This window comes from Anoplopoma fimbria, chromosome 16 (genome assembly GCF_027596085.1).
Source record: "Anoplopoma fimbria isolate UVic2021 breed Golden Eagle Sablefish chromosome 16, Afim_UVic_2022, whole genome shotgun sequence".
Lineage (NCBI taxonomy): Eukaryota > Metazoa > Chordata > Actinopteri > Perciformes > Anoplopomatidae > Anoplopoma > Anoplopoma fimbria.
In genome coordinates this window covers 17,475,504-17,500,475 of record NC_072464.1, presented here as the reverse complement: position 1 = coordinate 17,500,475, position 24,972 = coordinate 17,475,504, and the positions used below count along the sequence as shown (strand labels likewise).

Sequence of the window (24,972 nt, the reverse complement as noted above, 5' to 3'; positions counted from 1 at the left end):
CCTATATGATTGGGCCATGTCTTGTATTGTTTTCAAAATTCAGCTAATCTCCTCATTCTTACTCGACCTGAGGTCCTAAAATATGCTGATATATGTTGTGTGCATGCAAAGTGAGGTTTAATGGTATTTTGGAAAGTACCAGGTAAAGCAGATTACCACAATTTTTTATTCAATTGTATTTATTTAGGAGGTCTAATTATGTATTATTGTTTTTGTTTATTCAAGTATTGCAAATGTATTTCCATCATACTTTTTTTATTTTCCCATCTGTAACCGAAACTGTTTACATCAGCTAAAGATTTGTAACATTTTATGTGACAAAAATATGAAATTGCATGTTCAGTTTACCACTTAATCAGGTCCACAGGGAAGTTACATACAGTAATTTATGTTTACACAACACATGCTGCAGTTTATTTCATTAAATATGTTGAGAACAACACGTGGCCATTATATTGTATCTATAACGTTATTTGTGGAGCATATCATATCTATGATCTGATTATATTCCTTTTAGCTTTATTGTGAGAGATGTTTTTTTTTAGCAATATTACAATATGCTTCTCTTGACTGATGTGTTCCCACAGTCTGTGTTAAAGAAATCACAGGCATGTATAAGCTGTGGTGTGGTTCTCACTGATCCTAAGTCATTACCACAATAACATCTTTAAAATGTGCTTTTTAATTTCTGGTAACTTAAGGCCATAAACAAGAGGATTCAGAACTGGAGGAATAACAACAAACTCCAGTGACAGAATAACAGCCACAAATGGGTGTATTTCTTCTATATTGTACCGGCTCAAGGCAATATCACAAAATCCTGTGATGGAATGAATCACAAATTAAACAAAATGTGGTAGTAACAAAACTTTTTAATGAGGTAAATAAATCACTGCTTTAGATATTAAGTTACTCCAGAGTGCTTTTGAATGTTGTGTGTACAAAAACTACTACTTGACAAACGTTCCCCAAAGACACAGCCGTTCTTTTCTACACACGCTGTGTGCTGCTTTTTTCACTTTCACAGTCACTTTCAATACTCCATAACTCGTGCAAAATGAGTACATCTATGTCAAACAAGTCATACGTTTCATGATAAGATACATATTTATTGAAAGCCACATACGGTTGAAAATGTATCAAATGTGACAAACATTTGAGGAAACATTTAAAACCTGATTGTCAAGATAAATAAAGGTACATTTAGTTGACCCTTTTAATCTGCTTTCTTCCATTCTGTGCTGTGTTGGCACTTTTGTACTGTATATGTCGCATTGTCTAGTATTAACAATATTGTTAGACATATTGGATATATCTTTCAAATAACATACATATGCAAACAGAAGATTCCTTTCTGCAGACTAACTCATGACATGATTCTAAATAATTAACATTTACTGCACATAAAACTTTGAATCCTGTTTCTTATTCGTGTCAATTTGAAACCATATATCAGTGGATTGACAATTGGGGGAACAAGGATGAATTCCATTGCCATTAAATTCTGGACACCTTGTGTTAACTCCTTTGAACCAAATCGCATATACAACAAATCAAACAGCAAGGAACCAACTACTACTATTAAAGAGAATAAGTGTGGTACACATGTCTGCATAAATTTACTCCTGTTCTCTTTGGATTTTAGGCATGTTCTGACCATGTATATATAGGACCAACAAACAAACGTACAATGGCCAAAATAAAAAGTATAATTAAAAGCTGGAACAGCAATGTTTGCTAAGGAGGAAGAACAAGCTAGTTTACCCATCAACCAATTAACACAGAAGATCTTTGGTATATGTGAGCCGCATAACCTTGATGTTGAAGTTGTTACTGTGCTTATGAGCAACAGGAAAAAGGGTGTAAGCCAAGCGAAAAACAAAAGCACACAAACTCTCTGCTTAGTCATCACAGAGTGGTACACCAGAGGCCGACATATAGCCACATATCTGTCATAGGCCATGAGCACTAGAAGAGAGAAATCAGCAGAGGCTGAAGAGTGCAACACGAAACCCTGCAGAAGACATCCGGCATAAGAGATGACATGAGCGGTAGACAGAAGGTCCAGGAGGAACTTGGGGTAAAATCCTGCTGTCCCATAGAGTCCATTGATGCACAGGTTACAGATGAAGATATACATGGGCTCATGGAGCTTTTTGTCCACAATGACTGTCACAATAATGGTCAAATTCACCAGCCAAATCACACAGTAACACAATAAAGTCAGAGCAAAGAGAATAACTCTGTAGTGTGTTGTCCCACTTAAGCCTGACAGAGTAAACATAGTTATTACTGAAACATTATCCATCATAGCATTTTACAGTTTTCTCATTTTCATACTGAACAGAGAGAAATTCATGGGAGAAAAAAAGGTCCAATCTCTTCTGTGCCCACCCATCTCCTCACATGATGTGTAACCAGTGGTTTATATTCTCTCTTGGCAGTAACCCTCTGTTACTGGGGACTTCAATCTCCCAATCAGGGATGTCGACGGTGTTGTCCGCGATTCGAAAACAGGAAATAACGTCTGTCCCTGTCAAATACTATAATATTACAATATTACGTAATGTTGTGACTTTCTAAGTAATTGTTTCAGAGAGAGAGTTTCTGAAAGACTTTTAAAACATGAAAACATCCTGAAAATATGTTTTGTAACTCTGGTAGCGCTTCAAACTAGACAAGCCCAGAAGGAGCGACTTTGCCACGGCAGCTTGTTTACTATACCTTCATTTTAATTCACTTCTGATTATTTGTAAAGCGAGAAATCAACCGTGTAGATTTAAAATATTATCAGTTTCACGAAAATGTTATTTTAAAATTTAAAGTGTCATTCATTATGGTATCAATTTTTTATTTCACACACTCGGTTTGAACAAGAGATCATTTGTGAAGAATCATTAAACACCTCTTTTAATAATGTCTTTCAGTATTATTCCCATAAACCTGGAAATCATCTCCCCTGTTTCAATATCTCAAAAGATGTTAAGTGGAAGACTGATAATATCAGTTAAGTCCATATAGTCACAGTGCATGTGACAGCAAATCAATGACAACAGCATTGCATTTTATTTCTAAAGGAGCATATTAATTAATGCTTTCAGTTTGTAATCAAATAAAATGAATATATTACCAAACACATTTATAAAATAATGCTATATGATTAGGCCATGTCTTGTATTGTTATCAAAATTAAGCTAATCTCCTCATTCTTACCCGACCTGAGGTCTTAAAATATAAAATGCTGATATGTTTCGTGTGCATGGAAAGTAAGGTGTACTGGGGTTTTGGAAGGGACCAGGTAATGCAGATTACCAACATTCTTTTTTTAATTGTAATTTATTCATTTCTTTTGTATTTCCATCATACTTTTTTTATTTTCCCAGCTGTAACCAAACATGTTTACATCGAATAAGGATTTGTAACATTTTATGTGATGAAAAATTTGAAATAGCATGTTCAGTTTACCATTTAATCAAGTCAACAGGAAAATAATTATACAGTAATTTATGTTTACACAACACATTCTGCAGTAGGTTTTTTGTGAATTTATTTTATCAAATACGTGGCCATAATATTTTAACAGTCAGATTATTTGTGGCGCATATGATATCTTTGATATGATCCCTATTCCTTTTAGCTTTATTGTGAGAGATAATCAAAATGTAATATGTTTTCTTTCAGCAATTACTTAATATCCTTAGCTTCTGTAGACTGATGTGTTCCCATAGTCTGTGTTAAAGAAATCACAGGCATGTATAAGCTGTGGTGTGGTTCTAACTGATCCTTAGTCAATACCACAATAACATCTTTAAAATGTGCTTTCTAATTTCTGGTAACTTAAGGCCATAAACAAGAGGATTCAGAACTGGAGGAATAACAACAAACTCCAGTGACAGAATAACAGCCACAAATGGGTGTATTTCTTCTATATTGTACCGGCTCAAGGCAATATCACAAAATCCTGTGATGGAATAAATCACAAATGAAACAACATGTGGTAGACAGCTCTGTAATACTTTCCCTTTGAATTCTGCAGAGCTTTTCCAGCAAACAACTACAATTCGGAAATAGGTGTACAAGACAAAAAAAAGGGGAAGGAAAGCTGTAGCTATGGTATAAAGCATACCTACAATGTTGTTGACAACAGTGGAAACACATGATAATTTTACTACATTCCAGTTGGCACAAAACACTTTTTGTATTTCATTACCACATAAAGGAAGCTGGGAAGACAAATAAATGCATACTGTTAGACCACAGGCTGGAAAAATCCAAGCCAATGCTGCCAAATAAAAAACGGTTTTGGATGTCATTTTTCTGTGATATTGTAAAGGATGGCAAACAGCGACATATCTATCATATGCCATAATGCCAAGAATGGTCAATTCATGGCATGCATATGTGTAAATTACATATATCTGAGTGTAACAAGCAGGACGGGAAATCATATGGGTATCAGACAAAATGTCCATGAGAAACCTGGGAAAGAAACCAGTAGAACCATACAGAGAGTTGAAAGATAAACATGCAATAAACATGTACATGGGCTCGTGTAGTGTTCGCTCTCGAAATATCACCAGTATTATGACAAGGTTAGCAGATAAAATAAAGCTGTAGATCAGGAGGCAAAAAACAAAGACAGGATAGCGGTAGTATCCAATGCTCACAAACATGGTGAGGTTAAAGTAAAATGAAACAGTACTGTTTTCCATTACACTTACAATAAATCAGCAACAAGTATATCAGAATTTTTGTCTTTGTTGTTGGACAAACTCTCATTCGGGTCTTAAGGAATCAGTGATCTGACTTGACTTTGCAGCATCTTTACATCTGTGTAAAGAAAATACAAGCAGCTGTGTGATAAATTGCTTTAGTACTGGCATTGTAACATAATGTGATATAATATTGGTCATGCATACAGCAGTTTCACTATACTTACTGAACTAGTGGTCAAAATTCCTCAGGTCTGTTCTACATTTCGCTCTTGGTTAAAGCTATAGACACACCATAGGTGTAGGTAATGGGAGTCTTTTATGTTGTCTGACTGCACATGTCATCACAGTTTTTGTACTCCAGAGAGTTATGATGGTAACATAATCAAATTGATCAAGTAATTTATTACTAGTCATAGTAACACTTGGCCCAGGCGTTCAATTTAATCAAGCAAGATGCAGTTAGATGTGGTAGGGCTAGCTAGCTAGTTAGCTGATGGACTTTAAGAGCACTGCGAAGAATGTAAGAATGGAGGGGGGATTTATATCTCATGTTGTGAAAGTTTTCATTTTGGCTGTTGTCTTCTGAAAACATTTTTCCATTAATAACAGTTGCACACATATGCCCGCTTCCCAGGTGCACCACGCTATTTTTCCTGATGCGCTTTGCCAAGATGTTTTTAAAGTGGTTGAGCATTTAGCAACGTCTCTAAATAGCGTTATTATGAATCCAAGACCCGCCCTGCATAGCTATTCAAAATGCAGTCAACTTCCTGTTTCCTATAAAAGTTACCTTATTCTCCCTTTTCCATCAACATTATTTCAGTTAATGCATGTGTGCTTAGATCCGCCGAGTAGACATACTGGGGTAAACCCTTTTGTTTTGGGTTGCTGCTACTTTACATGTTGCTGTTAACTTAACGGCAGTAACATTGTCTATATCTACTTAAGCCTAGTTTGACGCAGCGACAGATGCATTTGCTCAGGATAAAGACCAACTGTACATGGTGAGATGTATGGGACTCACCGCGCTTCTAAGGAAGGACAGGGATGATCTTCTGGGAGCCTCCATCAACACTAATTTGGATCGATTTCATCGGTCTCTCAGTGCTTTCAACATCTATATGAGGAGAAATCAAAGCTCAGCTGCCAACTGCCATCTGCTCACCCTCAGCAAGAAGGATTGAAAGCTGGGACAAGTTAACTGCTGCTGTATTTACAGGCATGGCGGTAATGTGTTCACATTCCCTTGACCCATAGCAGATTAATGGACACGGCGCTATAGCAACTGCGTGACCAAGGCATGTTGGTCTTCTTTTATCACGATGGCCCTGGACCATCGGCCTGTTCTAGGGGCTCCGTCTCATGAGGCGGGTGTGGTAGGCGCTTGCCAACTCTGGGCCGTCCTCTACAGGCTTGACTCCTAGGCCTCCATAGGTCCCTGGTCGCCCTCATGTGAGGCAAGTCTTGCATGGGGTCAGGAGGCAACAACCAGTGATGCTAGAGGCCTTAGTAAAAGGTTCCTTTGAGCCTCTGGAGCATTCCCCTCTGAAGGCTTTGCAGTTCAAGACAGCTTTGCTGCTTGCTCTGCCCTCAGCTAGGAGGGTGTGTGAACTAACTGCCCTGTTGGTGCACCTCGGTTGCTCGCTGACCCCAGTTGATCAGTGACCTTAGCAGGGATACCTTCAAACCAAATCCCTTATCTGTTCCAAAGAACTAAAGGAGTTGTTCAAGTTTGACAGTTACACAGCAGGACGCTATGTTCTTGCTGGAACAGGATCAACCTGTTAAAGGGTAAAGAGTGGGTGTGTGTCGGTTGTGTTACACAGGACCATTTGTGTTAGCATATAGGTACACTGAAGATGCAGTCACAAAGCGGCATCCTGTGCTTTCAGTCTTTCATGTATGATGAAGAATGTGTCAGAGCATCACAAACTGCAGACAAAACTCATCAAGGGATGAGTTTAGTGCAATCATATGATGTCATAGAATGAAGATTTAACAAGTAATTTATGGCTGATTGGAAAACCATATCTTATTAAGCATAATTGCTGTTACAACATAATGCAATCCAATATATCTGAAATTAGGAAGCTTGTAAGGTTAACTTGACATTGTGCATGACAATTGTTGAATCAGCACTGTGGACATTTAAAAGCTGTAGCTAATGGTGGCTTTATCCTGATTGCATTATACATACAATTCAGTTACGTAGTAGTTTTTAATGGGTTTTGCACTCAGCGAGACTCGTGAAGACGTATAAATAAGAATGCAAATTCAACAGCTGAATAAACAGAACAGTATTAAAGTAAAATAGAACATTAACTTTGTTTCATGTATTTAGTTCTGCTTTCAGTGGGTAAGTAAAACTTCAGGGATACTGGCTAGAAACCTGTTTGTGTAAATTAGTTCTTGGACTGGCTCTCCAGAGTGGTGTTGTTTTATTAATTGCTCTCAGAGGAGGGTTGAGTTAATGACCTGTTGACCATTTCTCTATGGAACAGTATCCCCTCGGTGGTACTCATGATTGAAGTAAAACTCCTTTACATGTTTTTGGTCGTTAACAGGTAAAGTCACTGTTAAATAAGAATAAAACACTGTCAAACATTACATTCTCAATAATTGAAATTGTCTTTTCTTTAATCATATAAAGCATCAACGCATTTCTTTAGCAGCTTACAGTTTTGACCGTTGGATCTTAATTAGCTGGCTGTAGTCATTAGGTGTTCCCTGAGACTCGTTGTTTTCCACTGAGGCTCACCAGGGAGGTCACAGTAATGATACCAGTTACAGCAGCCTTTCATTAGCTATGGAAACAATAGGCAAGTCACTCAGAGATTAGAAATAACATCACTTGCATTGTATCATTGTGATTGTAAATTTCTGATCATTCATCCCTCTGAGGCATAAGGTCCACGCACATACAAACACACACAAATAAAATTATATTTCCCATCAGTTTTAAGCTGCATTAAGAGTAATCGTCAATGCCCGCCTTTGACCTCTTAAACATAAAGTTCACCAAATAAAAGCCAAAGGAGAACAATCTTTAAATCTGTTTCTGATCCAAACAAAAATACATAGTCGTAGTTTAATCCCCTGTAAGACACGGTTTAAGACACAGTAACAGGATATGCCAACACCAGGCCATCTGTGTAATAATGTGTACACTCTACAACAGTAGGTGACAGTTGTATTTGATTGCATTATACTGTAAGGTGTTTTTAGTTATTTTGTCTGACCCATGTATTCTGCAAAAAAAGGAACAAGATTAATTATTATGAACGTTTGTGAAGCAAAGCTATAAACTGATGCAGAACAAGATAATGAAAATAAATAATATATAGTTTAAGTGTGCAGAAGCCCTGTCTATAATAAATGTTATCAAAATATCATAAAAATTATAAATGCTCAATGTGTGAGTGAAGTGGCTAACTTCAGTGGAATATTAGTGGATTTTGTCTGCCGTCATCACAAGGACAGAATACACCGATCGTTGATAAATATATTTATTATTAATTATTATATTATTTCCACAGGCAACAAGTACAATATTGTAAAAAGTGTAAAGTGTCTATATACATTTTTGTCTATGGACTAAAATCAAGTCAATATCAGGTGCCAGGCACATATATCAATATTATATAATTTTATTTGTTTGTTACAAATATATCAAACAGACATCAGTTGAACTCTTGAAAAACTCCCATGATCTTCAGGATAATTTGACAACAGTTTAAAAAACTAGTCATTGCCAGAGATTAATACAGATCTTATTATTCTGGCCTGATGATTTAATCAGTTTTTCCTTTGAGCTCTGCTCCTGGGAAAGAAAAGTATTATACTCGATTCAGGTGCTCACATACTATAAGCTTTATGTATTGCTTCATGCATTTGATGACTGAAACCAGCTTGTTTGATAAAATGTGCAGGGTGGATGATAGAGTCTGCCTCTTTCAGACAGGAAAGTACACTAATTCCGAAAATCAAGCCTTCAATCTCAACTTAAATCTCTGACCGGCCATCATACACAAAGTCGCCATTCTGTGTCGTATTTTAGTCAGAATCAGTCCATAAATAATAGGGTTGAGAACAGGGGGCATCATGAGAAACTGTATGGCCATGAAGTTTTTTACACTCTGTGGCACGGATGCTGATCCATACCTAGAGTACATGACATCAAAAAGCAAAGCAGCAGTGACATTAAGCAGACATAACAAATGTGGCACACATGTCTGTGTAAACTTTCTTCTGCCATCTCTGGATTTTAAAGCTGATCTTACCAACATCACATAAGAGCACACAATGAAGAGGACATGCACACAGTAGAAAGCAATAATTATCAATCCAACAATGTTGTTTGCTATCGTTGTACTACAGGCAAGTTTGACAATTGACCAGTTCTCGCAGTAGAGTTTATCTATTTTGGAGCCGCATAATTTCAATGTAGATGTCAAAGTTATAACCAAAACCTCACAGCACATCGGAATAAGCCAGGACAAACCAATTAACGCTGCAGTCTTTCGCACACACATTACAGAGTGATACTCCAGGGGTCGACAAATAGCCACATATCTATCATAGGCCATAAGAGCTAAAACTGAATAATCAATTGTTGCATAGGTGTATATAACAAAAACTTGCAAAAAGCATCCTTCGTATGATATTACTTGAATATCAGACAAAAGATCAAAGACAAATTTTGGATAAAAGCCTGCAGTCCCATAAAGTACATTAATGCAGAGATTACAAATAAAAACATACATGGGTTCGTGTAAGTTTTGATCCAATATTATGGTTAAAATGAGAGACACGTTAACACCAACAATCAGACAATAAATAAGTAAAGTGAGAGAGAAAAGTGTGACTTTGTAGTTGGCAGTGGCATTGAAGCCAGACAGTGAAAAAATAACTATATTAGATGTATTACTCATTTTGCAGTAATTCTCCAAAACCAAAACTGTCAAAGTTATAAACAGTAATTAGAACACTGAAAGCAATGCTGTAAATAAAAATACACTCATTCTTAGCCAGGAATATGCTCTGACTTTGCTAAACAGCATGTCCAAATGTAAGTGCTGCACGTTGTTTGTGAAACTTATAGTTGGTTGTTAAAGGGAACGCCTTCTCTACTGCAGGTATGTCATTGGCTGGCAAAGGAAAAAAATATATTGAAGATTGTCTTTATTGAGATAAATATAAGACAAAATAGTCTACAAATGTCACTGATCTCATTCATGGCTAAAAGTCATTTTTGTTTTATCAGACTTGTTAAAAAACATAATTACATGGCTGAAATTACTAAAACTAATCAAATATATAAATTACTGATCCAGATGCAATTTATTTACATTGCTGTTTTTATTTAGCTACATATATGTTTTCATTGGCCAGTTTAATATATATCTGGGCTTTAGAGGAAGTTTGCAAGGTCAAAATTGTACCTGACCTGTGACAAACAACACATATCAATATTCCCCCTCTAGTCCAGAGCAATGTTACCTTCTGGAGCTCAAGAGGTCAGCTCCGTTGAAGGTTTACATCTGGGGAGCGTTCCCCATTGTGTCATGCTGAGGTCGTGGTGACTCGTCTGAATGGACTGGAGTGTGTGAGATCCCCCCGATTCAGACAGGATGTAATTCATGAGCTACGGTGTAGTTAACGTGTGTCTCCTCAAAAATGTAACTACACATCAGGGCGAATGCAGCTACAGAGATACCATGTGGGGACTGCAAAAACTAAAATCTGTCAGAGCTGGCTGCTTATGTTTTAGCCAACATGTTTCTGATGCGATTAGAGATTGATCAGAGTGAACACAACATTAAGTACACTGAAAGGAGGCTCCATTATCATATCCTATAAAGTAACACACATCTAGCAAACCTACTGCGAATAAGTGAATAAAACGTTAATACAGCGACTGGATCAACACCAGCCCACGCTATTGGGCGAGAGTACTGTCAATCTCACAATGATCGACGCCATCTGATCAGAGCACTGTTAATGCTGCACAACAGGACTTCATTGCTATTTTTGTTTTGTTTTGTTTGTTATGTATGTATGCTTGTTGTGTTACAAAATGGGCTACAACTGAATTTTGTTGTGCATCCATGTGTTGCACGATGACAATAAATTATCCTTGAATCCTTGAATATGGTTATTAAGTAACCTACAGGTCCCTGAGAAAAGTCTCTGGACGAAGTTGTATTGTTGTTATTATCACATTTTAGTTTTTATCATCTTTCAGTGGATTTTCTCTACACCAGCATCATCCAAGAAACTGCCATCCTTCACATGTGCCGGGTACACAAAGCTGCAGGAGATCCAGAAAATCAGTCTCCAGAGTGTTCAGATGCTGTAAAACAGGTCTCTCAAAGGCCTTCATGACAATGCAGTTAGCACCACAGGCCTGTTATCACTGACATTATCATATCTGACCTATACTATGTTTAGGATGTCCTCTGTTTAGCAGTGGAACAATGCAGGCCTTCCACAGCCAAGGCTCATATTAAACAAAAAACAGTGAGCCTCTGTCAAAAGTGAACAAATACATCATCCCCAAAGCTGTCTTATTAACATGTTATCAGTATCCGGTGTATTGACACTATTAGATTTTATTTTCCAGAAGCTTTCGGGTGGCAGAGCAATTTTCAAAACCATATAATATTTTCCGGAGTGGGGCAGCTATATCGCTTTATTGTATTTGTATGAGCGGAAAAAAAGCTCAGAAATGACCACCGATTCTGTACCTCCTCCGAGGACTTGCCTGGCGCCAGAGAGCTGATCGACTGGTTGGGAGCTGATCTGGTGCCGGTCCTGCTCTCTGCTCCCAATTGTCGACAGGGGGGTCAACCTAGGACATAGTTGCATATCATATAACACATACACACAGTCAAGTCTTCAGCGTAAAATGTTATGTTTTACCTTATGTGGACGTGCGTTTTATCCGCATAAGCAGCGCAAGGCCCTGTAAGGTGACTGTGTATACAGATATATGTCTGCATTAGATGGGTTAAACACACACACACGCACACACACACACACTGCAATCAATCTAATGATTCACTGACTTGACAGAGAGAGATATAGAGAGAGATAGAGGTGCGCATCTAAAACATTTTGAACTTTTAAATGCAATGTAATTGCATACAATTCATTACAGTGTATGGGACCAGAGATCCGACTCTGACAACCAGATGAATTTTCTCTCTGGTGTGAGGAACTACATATGAAAATAATTACATGCATTTGCTCATTATAATACTCCTTCAGAGTTAGGAGTGTGTGGCTTTTTTATGTCTGCCTGCAAGCCAGCACCTCACCAGAGTAGGTTTGCATTTTCCCTCCCGTTTTTATTATTTGATGACCAATAAATGTTTCTTGATGTGAAATAGCACCAATTTGTTAACCTAATAAAAGTATAGTGTAGTTTATAATTTCAGCAAAGGTGTAGATATTACTTTTGTCTACCAGCCAGAAACTTGGGCCAGTTGACATAATAACCTCATAACAGTATGATACTATTCTTTTTCACATCATTGTACAATAGTCAAAGCTGTAGAACTGTACTGTGCTTTACAGGACTCAATATTGTCCTATTATCTGATGAATAATTTGACAAAGATGTCCTTGAGTTTTTTAAGGAACTAAGGTCATTAGATAAGAGTTTAGCACAAATAATTATGTAATCATGTGATTTATTATTTCTATAATTTTCTTATTTTCAGCGCATTATGTAAGCTTCAAATAGTAGAAGCTGAAACACAGAAGGGTCATATAATCGTATAATCTGTTCTCTAACTATTAAAAAAACAATATTTGATTTTATATATTTTCCCTTTTGATGATATAAAGTGCAGTTATGTGTATCTGAAAGCACTAAACCTGTATTTCAAACTATAACCCTTTATCCCGTTTTTTGTCCATAAACAACCTGAAACCTGTTTTCACAAAGTGTGCTCCACAATTCTTGGAGGTCATTGACATTAAAAAAAAACTGTCAGAGAAAAGGTACAAAAGGGAAAATCACCTGAACAAAACAGCCATGCGTTGAGACAAATAAAGTGATTTTGGAGTGCTTACATATATCAAACCTTGACTCTCAATTTAAATCTTTGACAAACCAACACACACAAATATATCATTTTGTTTCGTATTTTAGTCAGGATCAGTCCATAAATAATAGGGTTTAGAATTGGTGGAATTATGAGAAATTGTATGGCCAAAAAGTTTTTTACACTCTGTGGCAAAGATGCTGATCCATACCTAGAGTACATGACATCAAAGAGCAAAGCAGCAGTGACATTAAACAGACATAAGAAATGCGGCACACATGTCTGTGTAAACTTTCTCTTGCCCTCTCTGGATTTTAAAGCTGATTTTACCAACATCACATAAGAGCACACAATGAAGAGGACATGCACACAGTAGAAAGCAATAATTATCAATCCAACAATGTCGTTTGCTTGCGCTGAGCCACAGGCAAGTTTGACAATTGACCAATTCTCACAGTAGAGTTTATCTATTTTGGATGCACATAATTTCAGCGTGGATGTCGCAGTTGTAACCATACCTTCACAGCACAAGGGTACAAGCCAGGACAAACCAAGCAAAACTGAAGTCCTTTGCACAGACATTACAGAGTGATACTCCAGGGGTCGACATATAGCCACATACCTGTCATAGGCCATGAGAACTAGAATAGAGTAGTCAATTTTTGAATTGGAGTATATTACAAAGACTTGCAAAAGGCATCTTTCATATGATATTACCTGGATAATAGATAGAAGATCATAGAGAAACTTAGGATAAAAGCCTATGGACCCATAAAGTCCATTGATGCACAAAGAACATACAAAAACATACATTGGTTCATGTAAGTTTTGATCCAATATTATGGTTAAAATGAGAGACACGTTTACCACCACGATTAGACAATAACAAAGTAAAGTGAGAGAGAAAAGTGTGACTTTGTAGTTGGCAGTGGTGCTGAAGCCAGACAGTGAAAATAGAACTATATTAGATGTATTATTCATTTTGCAAAAACTCTCCAAAACCAAACCTCAAACAGCAAAATAATAAACAGCAAGACTAGATGCAATGTTTTAAAAAGGTTAAAACATTCATTGTTAGCCAGGGATAGGCTCTGGGTATGTTAAACATTGATATGATAAACATACAGTATGAGACATGTCTCAGTGTGGGGAGCAGTGTTTATGAACTTTATAGTTGGATATTAAAGGGAACTCCTCCTCTACTGCAGGCATTTCATTGGCTGGCATCACAGAACAAAAAAAAATGTGTGCAATTTTATATTTTCAAACATTTTCTTGACTTAAATATATACATTGTGACGGCTCATGTAGTAGTGTCTGGCATTGATCAGCTTGATTGTGGGATGGGCTGGTAATCAAGGCTTGCTTTGACACCTGGGCCCGGTGTCATTGGGGTATATAAAAGCTAGGCCAGACTACTCACTGTGTCCTGTTTTTCTCTCACTTCAGGTACCCTGTTGGTGATATGGCCGTTTACGTTGCTGTAGTTCTTTTTTGGCTTAATGTTGCACTTAAACAACATTCTCACACATCATTCCTCACTTCCACGCACACCCTACATTACTGATGCTACTGACACTCACATACCATACCTTTTGATCCTGTTTTGTCTAAGTTTCTGGTATTTTGTCACAAATAAATTCGTTTTTTTGTCCTTCTGAACACGGTGTGACTCATATTTGTCATGGCCCAGAGCCAGGTCGTGACAATGTGGAGACAAAAGAGTCTTCAAGCATAACTAATGTAATTCACTACAAAACAATATTTTATTTTATGAGCTGGTGCACAATAACAAACACATAATACAATAATTTAGACCCAAGTGAAGCCTTTGACACAGTCGCCCATGTCATTTTAATCAACTGTCTAAAAAAATTGGTTGGCATCCACAACGCTGCACTTAGTTGGTTTTATTCTTACCTTTCAGATAGAACCAACTCGGTCACCATAGGTAAGTACTCATCTTCGACATCGCACATCACTTGTGGTGTACCGCATAGTTCAATTTCAGGTCCAATTTTATTTTCCATATACATGCTCCCCCTAGGTCAGATCATCCAAGGTCATAATGTCTCTTTTCATTGCTACGCAGACGACACACATATATAACTTCCCTTGGAACCTGATGTACCAAGAAGTATAGCTGCTAAATTAGACTTTCTTAAGGATATCAACTGTTGGATGGTACAATATGTTCTTCAACTCAACAACTCAAAATCGGAAATCATATTATTTAGTCCCCCGAACCCTATCAGTCCCATTGAAAGTGCCCTTGGTCCGCTGTCTGTTAACATAAAGTCCACTCTCAGAAACTTAGGAGTTATTTTTTATTCAGATGTAAGCTTCAAACCACACATCTCAAAGTTGTCCAGTCTCGTTTCCTTCGAATCAGAACCATCTCCTAAATCAAACCGATCTTCCCTCACTCTGAAAAAATCATTCATTCATTCATGTTTTCCAGACTTGACTACTGTAACTCCCTCCTCTCTGGCATCAACCACAATTCATTCTCTCGCCTCCAACTAGTTCAGAACGCAGCAGCTAGGCTTTTGACTGGTTTTAACAGACGACATCACATCACCCCAATCCTGGCTTCTTCATTGGCTCACTGTTTGTTTTAGAATTCATTTTATGATTTATGATTTTAATTTTTAAAGAACATATGGGTTGGGCCCCAAAATATGTAGCAGAAATGTTGATCCACTTATGAGCCAGCTCGCAACCTTAGATCTTCAGGTGGGGCCCTTCTGGTTGTTCCAAAGTCGAGGCTAAAACATTTTATTCGTTTAAATCACTTCTTAAAACCCACTTTTACAGACTGTTTTTTAAGTGATGTTGTTGCTTTAATGCTTTATTTTATTATTGGTTTTACTTAATTATTCTTTAATTTATTTTTTATTTTTTTATTTATATAGCATCGATTGGTTTTACCATGTTAAATATTTTACTGCTTTATGTGAGTTTAACTCTTTCCTCAGTTTGTCTTGCTTTGTTGGGCCTCATTGTTGAGCTTGCTGTTGTTTTATTGCCTTGCTTTTTCTGCTTTGTCAAAGCACTTTGTAAACTCTGTTTTTAAAGGTGCTATATAAATAAAGTAATTATTATTTCTATAATTCTGGCACCCCTATATTATTTGATGTAAGTGATGTAATTTAAGACAACGTTAATAATCACAAGGTTGGTGGTTAGGTCTAAGTATCCTTGAGCAAGACAGTGAACCCTAAGTTGCTCCACTGGCGATTTACAGCAGCCCACTTCTCCTAACTATATTAGTAGTATTTTTGATAAGGATTTTAAACACATTTCTATATAAAATGACTATTAAAACAGTTGAAGCAAAAGCAACCATATACGTGAATAATTATTTTCTTTTAAAATACAATAACTGCATAAATACCCAGAAATTATATCAACTGTTTTATTACAATAAAAGTATTCAAGGCAATAGAAATGAACAAGTATTAGTATTAATTAGTATTATTATTACAAATATTAACACTTTTCAATAATACAAAACAACAGCAGCAAAAAATTGATGAATGACCATGAAGTTTAATCAACATCTTTCTCGTAGAAAGAGTAAACAAAAAACTTGAGTTGTATTTTTCTGATTAATAATTTACAAAAGATATCGTTAAATGTTTTAAGAACTATGAGTTTAGAAAGCCCCTGCCTGATTTTAGTGTGTGTTTTACTATACATCAACCAAAATTCTGGAAGCAGAGATTGAAAGAGGCTTCACGTATAGTTGGATATACTTCCAAGTATTTCATGAGAACGGCTGACGTAAAAAACTAAATTTCACAATGTGTCAGCCTGATCCTTTTAACTGTTTGTTGACTTTACACAAACTTAAAAAACTGTTGCGGACCTGAGTCAGTTTAAGTCCATAAATAATAGGGTTGAGAATAGGTGGAATCATGAGAAACTGTATGGCCATGAAGTTCTTTACACCCTGTGACACAGAGCTTGATCCATATCTAGCATACATGAGGTCGAAAAGCAGAGCAACTGAGACGTTAAACAAGCATAATAAATGTGGCACACACGTCTGCATGAACTTCCTCCTTCCCTTTCTCGACTTTAAAACAGATTTTACTAACTGCACATATGAACACACGATGAAAAGGTCATGCCCAAAATAGAAAACTATGACGATAAACCCGACAATACTGTTTGTTGTTATTGAACCGCAGGAAAGTTTAAGGATTGACCAGTTCTCACAATAAAGTTTTTCTATGTGGGAGCCACATAATTTAAGTTGGGATGTCATTATAACCACAACAGCCTTACAAAGCAAAGGTATAAGTCTGGAGAAACACACCATCAAAAGAGCATTTTGTTTAGTCATAACAGAGTGATACTCCAGTGGTCGACATATAGCCACATATCGGTCGTATGCCATCAGGGCTAGAATAGACAAATCGGTTGCGCAATAGGAGTATATAACAAAGACCTGCAACAAGCAACCGGTGTAAGATATGACATGAGTGTTAGACCACAGATCATAAAGGAATTTGGGGTAAAAGGCTGCTGTCCCATAAAGACTATTAATGCACAAATTACATAGGAAGATGTACATGGGTTCATGAAGCTTTTCTTCGAATATGATAGTAACAATAAGAGCCCCATTAACAAGTAGAATCACACCGTAACACAATAAAGTCAGAGAGAAAAGAGTCATTCTGTGCTTTGTTGTCGTGTCATCTAATCCTAACAAGGAAAATGTACTTAAAATGGTTGCATTGATCATTTTTTTACCTATTTATCAAACAAAAATTTTACCGGATAGTAATTACTTCCTTGTCTTTGATAATGATTGCCTCAGCTGGCTATATGCGAAACGCAGTACTCAAAAGATGAGTCACAACATCTGGAATAACTTACCACTGGTCCATAAACAATGTAAGTGCTTTTATTCTTTGTTGAGCATCGTCATTCTCCAATCAGCTGTCAGGATTCTATAAAGCTCCAGAGTTTAATTACCGGCCCTGATTAAACAATAGAAATAATCTCACTTTTGTCCCTGTTTGGTCATAAATCACTCTTTAATATCATTATACTGATTATCAACATTATTAGTTAAAGAAGTACTCATGTTATGTTATTATTGTTGTTTTGATCCCTGAGAATATACACAAACAAATGTACTGTATCTAGAAAATTAGATGGTAAATCTTAAAGGGTGTATGCTGACACTTGGTTACTTGTTATTTTATTTTGAAGAAAAATATCAATTGAAGTTCAACTGTTATATATATCAACTGTTATATATATTGCTGTTAGAATTTAATTTTATCTGCCTCAAAAATACAGTATTCCCGTAGACACTGCACATCTGCAAAAAATGGTAAACGTACTATACAAACGGACAAAGATACAGAAAGGCTCATTCTTAAGGGGGGATTGAGGCTCAGTATAGAAACAGCTTTTATTCAGATCAATGCAATAATGCCAAAGAACAGAAAGCAAATTAATGAGTCGTCAACAACAGACAGCATGCTGCCTGGAGGCCCAGTTGCAATCCTTGAATTACCAAACAACGTGCCCTCAACTTTACTGTGGCACGAGAAACCTTAATTCATGCGTAGAAACATTAATGATAACCAAGGGTTTGCTTATTTGTGGTCAATTGTAACACTAGTGGAGCGAGATAAATGGCAACTGGACAACTGAGAGGTGCCAGAGGGTGCAGAACTGTGTGAGGTTTTTCATAGCCCCAAAAATCAAATCAAAACAAACTGGACTTCTGAATCAATGCTGTAAGCAGTGTGGGCACTTCATGGCAGATCACACTCAAATCTTTTTGTTGTGTCGCTTTTTCTAGCCTTTCTGGACTGATATTCAATCCGCCTCAAGAGTATAAAAGGATTTGTTACTGATTTCACTTGAATATATTCCTGACAACTGATACCATCATAAACACAATTAAAGAACATAAAAATGAATCTCTCTCTCTCTCCAATGTAACTCATGTTTATTGTGTTATGAAACAAAAAAAGTTTATTAAAAAAGCCAGTGGGTGCAACTAAGCAGATACAATGTAGATGCAAGGCCGGGTCAAGCCACCAAGTATCTGCTCTGTGCTTGGCTGTGAGGAGGACTTAAAGCCAGCTTAAAGGTGTGTTAGATCAGGGATCAGGGTCAGACATGGTGTCACCTGTCAAAGGTATATTTCTTGGCTGTTTCTTTTTTAACTTTAGTTGACCATGTATGTAAAAGATAAAAAACATGATACCAGTTCTTTCATTTTCTTTTTTCCCCCCTTACATCCAGGTTGCTCTCTAAAATATGTTACATTTTACCTGAAAAACATGGAAATTATGTTTAAGTTGAAATGATACTGAACTGATACATTTTTTACTGTGTTTATACACAGTAATGTTACATAATATTGGAAGGTGCTACACAAAAAATATGATAGCTGCTGTTTGTCCGTTCAAGTTCACCAAAGCTGTACTTTCAAAGGAGTAAAACTTTTTTACTCCTTTGAAAGTATCCAATGATTGTGGTGATTCAGAAGATTTTGGTCAGATATTTTTGCTACACTTAATCTGATGTGACATAAATACTTATTTTTTACTTAATTTTAGATTACAAAAGCCTTTGTCATCTAGTATCTAATGTTAGTGGCCTTCTCTCAGTGCACAGGGAGTTGATGCACACAGTTGCATGTTTCTTCTGCATGGAGACTGCTGGTCCCAGTGCAGGACATCAACAACAGACTGATGTCCTGGGGATACGTAGACAATGTAGTGGAGTAATGATCCTGAGGCTTAATCATCATGTTTACTCTGCATGTCTGTGTCCCTGTGACAATGAGTTACAGCAGCTGGGAGTTACACCAGCAGGTCTTTATTGTCAATAGCATGGTAATCTCATGTGAATTAACTGAACACATCAGGTTGTTTTTCAGGAAATGTGCTGGCTGATGTCCTCGGTGTCAAAGGCCAGTGTTTAGTCAAGTTAAACGTTCATTAAGGGGCTTGTTTGTCACAAATACACTTTAATGAAAGTATGAATCTGTATTGAGTCTGGTGCCGTACAGTGTAATGTGTATGCATGATATCTTTGGTATTAACTGTAGTAAATAACACTATTTGTCAGCTTTTTCAGGCTTTCTCTAAAATATGTGTCTAACTAAATCCATACAATCATCCTCATAGTTTATAATACTCAAGTACTGTACCAATACCGAACCCAGATTTTACATATCATATCATACTGGGGCGTATGACTCCTGTAAAAATGGTTGTATATCATCAGTGGCTCTGCAAGGAGCTTTTTCAAAATCAGAAAAAAAAATAACCCTAGTGATTTTCTATGGTAACCAGTAATATCGGAGAGAACACTTCCTTTTCACCATGCCATTAATCTTTTGCTAATTAGGTCCATCAACACAACAGCTTGGTCCCAGTATAAGGGCAATGACGTACAAAAATACCATATAAACTGTGACTCTGAGGCCCAAAACAAGGTCAAAAGCACAAAAGGTTGTGTGATAAGGCCTGATTCAGAGTCACTGTTCAAATTCATCATGAAAGTATGGATGGGTTTGAGTTCAGAGTTCACGACAAGACAGTCTATACGGGTGTATAGATTGTTTCCTCTCATGTGTTGCTTGTCTTCCTTTTGTTTCTCGATTTGATGCCTTTTCGTGTACAGAATGAAAAACATCATAATACTAAAACATTACCCCGTCCTCCTCTTTTTAAAGGTGTGTGGTATATTTTCAGGTCTTGCACAATACAGCGAAGGACCCAAGTGTTTTTGTCTTACATAGGATACAGGAAGCAGATGGACAGGATACCAGGGGCCAAATGTGATTAAGTGTGTAGAATGACGGAGCCACATACATTATCTTGACTTCCCCCCCAAATGTGATTAAGATGTACCCTATATAAGGAGGTGTAAGAGCCCGAAAGGCAGGGGACTCACAGATTTGACTCGAGACCTCCGGGCGCTCTAGACGTCCGTCATGACATGTGTTGCTTGTTTGTAATAAACTTTATTATACCAGCAAGAACAGTGTCCGCGGAGCATCCTTTCTCATCACTTCAACAGCACTGTCGCATGAAAGATACGACAGGTGCAAGATACGAGATTTGGAGAGCATTTCGCTTGCCTCTTAATGGCTCTCAACATGGCGTAGGCAAGCCAGCGACTCGCACACAGCTAATGATGCTAACGGTGCAAACTACGGCTAAGTGCTAACAGGACTAGCAGTGTTTACCTGAGGGGGAACCGGAGGGTGGGCGCTTCCGTGGCGACTCTCTTGTTTGGGACGCCGTTATCAGCTGTAACCGCCATATGAGAGCAGTGCCAAGCGGCGTCTTTGAGCCAACCAGTGGTGCACGCTCACATGCACTAAAAGCACTCATGGCCGGCCCGGCTATGTCGACAAAGCAAGGAGAAGCTTTGATAACAACACAAACAAAGGCAGAGTGACTTAATTATCTGCTCAGTTAGACATTACTCCACTATATCTTTAAAAAGATAATAGTTGTTTTCTGTTATATTAGCGTTCCGAATGTTAAATACATCTCCTTTAAATTTCCCTTTCCTCTCACCAATGTTTGTGATCAAATTTTTATTTTATTTTTGGCTCCAACTTTTACTTCCTGTTGAGAAAAACTGAACAAAAGTAAGAGATGGAAGAAGAGAATACAGTGAGAGGAATCATGTTTGATATATTTTCCTTCTTAGAGTTAAACATGAGACACTAAAGAATAAGGGCCGCTGTCAGTAGTTGCTAGAGTTTCTTTCCTCTTACTTTATCCGACCTGGAGGCATAGCGATCTCTACACACCGAGTTTAAGAATGACTCATGCGTTTTACAAGATTTACAAGATCCACAAAAACATTTTTAGGGATTGATAATGTCAAATCAATCTCTGATGGGTTCAGAATAGGTTCATGTAGAAGATCCTGATGTCTCACCCTCATTCTCTCATCAGTCTAACTAACTTTAAAGAAATGTTCAGTTTTTCCATCTGTCCTTTCCTCCTTAACAAACATGGCTAAACCCCTCATGGACCATCATCCCCATCATGTCCGGTTGTTCACAAATCCAAATTGAGAATATGAAATTGCATAGTATTCTCTAATGCAAATTCAGTGCAGCCCAACCCACCAATTTGTGTACAAGAAGTGTACAAAGTACAGCAGAGGCTTTTGTCTTGTTCAGTTGGGAGGGCCGCCTGGAGGCTTTCATACTTCAGAGACACCTTGGAGCATTAGTGTAAAATGTGAATTTATGTTCATATACTGTATGCTAAATATTGCACTGTGATTACTGATATCTAAATCCATTTTGTCACAGGTGACTGAGAAGACAGTTGTCTGCATCATAATCTATGAGACACTAAAGCAATGTTGTATTCCTCTTTGACCAGAATCCCTTTGGTGTTGTTATTTTGACCAGCGAGGTGATACACACCGTGGTGCTGTTGCACACTGGTGTGCAGAGATCAGTCTTGGTGACATTTATCTCAACTGATGGGGAAAATAACTTTTGGACAAAATTCAAGCCGATGAGGTTCTTTTGTGATTCTTTGTTTCTGTTCTCTGGAATTTAACAGTGGAAAAAAAGCTGTGTTTGCCTGCCTTGCACAACGATTATAAAACAATTGAAATGCAGATAGAATAATTAAGTTTAGGCATTTTTTTAAAGGATAATAGATAACACTATTACTGAGCCAGTGTTGCTGCTATAGGCTCTGGGTTTACTTTGCAGCTCGCATAGTGCACAAGAAAGAAATGGAGAACTCAACTGAGATTGTGTCTTTCGTGCTGGCTGCCTATGGGAACATCGGAAACTTAAAATACCTGTATTTCAGCATAATTCTACTGTGGTACCTCTCTATTTGCATGTCAAACACAATTCTTATTGTGGTCATATATATGGACAGGAGATTGCATGAGCCGATGTATATATTATTGTGTAATATATTTGTGAGTGAAATGGGTGGCAGCACATCCATGTATCCTCTTCTGCTCACACAGATGTTGTCGGACACACATGAGGTGACGCTGCCGTGGTGTTTCCTGCAGATGTGTTGCCTCTACACGTGTGGTTCTGTTGAGTTTTGCAGTTTAGCAGCTATGGCCTTTGACAGATATGTCTGTATCTGTTACCCTTTACACTACAATGTCATTATGAGCACAGGGAGAGTAGGTTTGATAATCCTGTTTATATGGACGTATTCGTTTGCTAACGTTATGTTTGCATTTTCGTTCGTCATCCCTTTGACATTTTGTGGAAATGTCATTGACAAGGTGTTTTGTGACCACCACTTAGTGATTAAACTTGCATGTTCGGTCTCAGTGTTCATCAGCTTATCTGACCTGCTCTTTGCCTTTGTGACTATGGTTATACCGTTTATTCTCATTTCAGTCTCTTACATGAAGATTTTGTCCGTTTGTCTAAATACGTCCAAAGAAAACACACAAAAAGCCGTTACCACCTGCACACCTCAGATTGTCTCACTGTCAAACATGTTTGTCGGCTGCATTTTTCACTTTGTGGATTCCAGGTTCGATAACGCCCACGTACCGGATATAGTGCGCATTGTTTTATCTGTATATCTCCTCATTTTCCAACCAATTATCACCCCCTTTATATATGGATTTAAGCTACCCAAAATAAGACAGTCGTGTAAAAGATTTCTGTTTGAGAGAAAATGTATAGTTTTGTGATAATGTTCACTTTGATGTAAAGTTCTTTAGATAAGATAAGATAATCCTTTATTAGTCCCGCAGCGGGGAAATTTACATTTATGTATGTTCGTCATGATAATAAACCATTTGAAACATAAAATATTTGTCTAAATTTGAGTATTTTAAGAACAATGAGGGGTTTCTCTGCTCTACACATGACTTGTTGTTCCACACATGCAATCTGGATGCCATATATGATGAGGATCTATTCACAATAAAAACATTAGAAACGAAAATAAATATTAACAGTATATTACAGCCAATTTGAGTGATTTACATTATCATAACAGTAACGTAAAACAAATTGTTGTAGGAAAGAAGAGTAAATATGACTTTTGATGAAACCATGATTTTAAAAATTCAACGGGCTCATTTCTCAGCTTGACTGCTGCTAATCAGAGTAAACCGTAAGTTCTCTTCTGAGCTTAATTCTACCTCCTTTTCTGTCAAAATCTCTTCTCCTAAAGCACCGTTATGTAAGATCTGAAGATAAATTCAACTTTGTTTACTCCAAGTGACAGACACAGCCTTTAAAAAACTACACAAGGTAGCTTTAGACTGCTACTTAATACTACCACTGCTCAAAATTCAAATACTTTCTGTAGGTCTGTACCAGGACACCTGAAAAAACAATTCAGAGGCAGGATGTGGCTCCAGTTATCTGTTACAATTTCTGGTATTAGAGAGAGGATGATTATATTATATTATATTTTCATCCTCTAAACTGGGTAATAATATAAAATCATTTGAAAAAAAAGGCCCTTCATTTTTTATTTGACATTTTGAGGAAAAGTGAAATTAAGTTTGACCAAGTGCATGTAACAAAATGGATAATGTAAAGTGTATATGATCTAATATAAAGTTATATCAGGCTATTATATGTATTCCTAGTTGTGGCCACTAGAGGTCAGTATCACCTTTACTTCTGCCTGGTGTAATCACAAACTACTAATGAAGTGATGCAGTGATCATAAATGCAAATATTATTACCTTTTATTGATTTTTGGATTGTTTCACTCTGTTATCTTTACTTTTAAAACAAGCATCCAATATCACCACTAACTTATTACCAATGTGAACTTATGATTTAATGCACTGCTTTGAAAATATTCCTATTTTTGCTATCTTGAGTGAGGAGTTGTTATCCAACATCATTTTTTTTTTTACATAAACACAATTAAAGTAATTTTGATTTAGGGAAATGCATTTTCTGTATTACAAACTGAAACACTTTAGTTTTTTTAGGATTTGGTTGCTTCTGTGGATTCAAAACTGAAGCCTTTGTTTCTTACAATTGATTAAAACAATGGAGAAACACTGTAAAGTAAAATGAATGATTCAGGATGATTGATTTAAAGTTCATATATGCCTTCTTTAGCAGCATTCAGACTGATGCATGTGTTTATAGCTTTGGCCACCAGAGGGCAGCATCAGACCAGAGTGTAATTGTGTGAGACCTCAGAGAGCTGTTCACAGGTCTTGGGGAC

General features: G+C 37.1%; 6 protein-coding genes across 6 annotated transcripts; 1 reads left to right on the top strand and 5 right to left on the bottom strand.

Moving 5' to 3' along the window:
* Positions 1–650: 650 nt before the first annotated feature.
* LOC129104952 (olfactory receptor 1D2-like) lies at positions 651–2,284 on the bottom strand. The gene is made up of 2 exons (XM_054615817.1): positions 1,587–2,284; positions 651–843 (listed from the first exon to the last, which is right to left on the bottom strand). The coding sequence occupies exons 1-2, from the start codon at positions 2,282–2,284 to the stop codon at positions 651–653; spliced, it is 891 nt and encodes a 296-aa protein (XP_054471792.1).
* An 868-nt stretch (positions 2,285–3,152) lies between these two features.
* On the bottom strand, positions 3,153–4,712 carry LOC129105059 (olfactory receptor 142-like). Its single transcript, XM_054615932.1, has 2 exons — positions 3,802–4,712; positions 3,153–3,177 (listed from the first exon to the last, which is right to left on the bottom strand). The coding sequence occupies exons 1-2, from the start codon at positions 4,710–4,712 to the stop codon at positions 3,153–3,155; spliced, it is 936 nt and encodes a 311-aa protein (XP_054471907.1).
* A 1,349-nt stretch (positions 4,713–6,061) lies between these two features.
* On the bottom strand, positions 6,062–9,664 carry LOC129104951 (olfactory receptor 2K2-like). Its single transcript, XM_054615816.1, has 2 exons — positions 8,731–9,664; positions 6,062–6,153 (listed from the first exon to the last, which is right to left on the bottom strand). The coding sequence occupies exons 1-2, from the start codon at positions 9,644–9,646 to the stop codon at positions 6,062–6,064; spliced, it is 1,008 nt and encodes a 335-aa protein (XP_054471791.1). The 5' UTR covers positions 9,647–9,664.
* A 1,291-nt stretch (positions 9,665–10,955) lies between these two features.
* Positions 10,956–13,765, bottom strand: LOC129104950 (olfactory receptor 4E1-like). Its single transcript, XM_054615815.1, has 3 exons — positions 12,846–13,765; positions 11,479–11,565; positions 10,956–11,025 (listed from the first exon to the last, which is right to left on the bottom strand). The coding sequence occupies exons 1-3, from the start codon at positions 13,745–13,747 to the stop codon at positions 10,956–10,958; spliced, it is 1,059 nt and encodes a 352-aa protein (XP_054471790.1). The 5' UTR covers positions 13,748–13,765.
* A 2,812-nt stretch (positions 13,766–16,577) lies between these two features.
* LOC129104949 (olfactory receptor 52D1-like) lies at positions 16,578–17,525 on the bottom strand. Its single transcript, XM_054615814.1, has one exon. The coding sequence runs from the start codon at positions 17,517–17,519 to the stop codon at positions 16,578–16,580; it is 942 nt and encodes a 313-aa protein (XP_054471789.1). The 5' UTR covers positions 17,520–17,525.
* Positions 17,526–22,525: 5,000 nt separating this feature from the next.
* Positions 22,526–23,464, top strand: LOC129104948 (olfactory receptor 4D10-like). The gene has a single exon (XM_054615813.1). It carries the CDS (start codon positions 22,526–22,528, stop codon positions 23,462–23,464), a length of 939 nt encoding a protein of 312 aa, XP_054471788.1.
* The last annotated feature ends 1,508 nt before the right edge of the window (positions 23,465–24,972 follow it).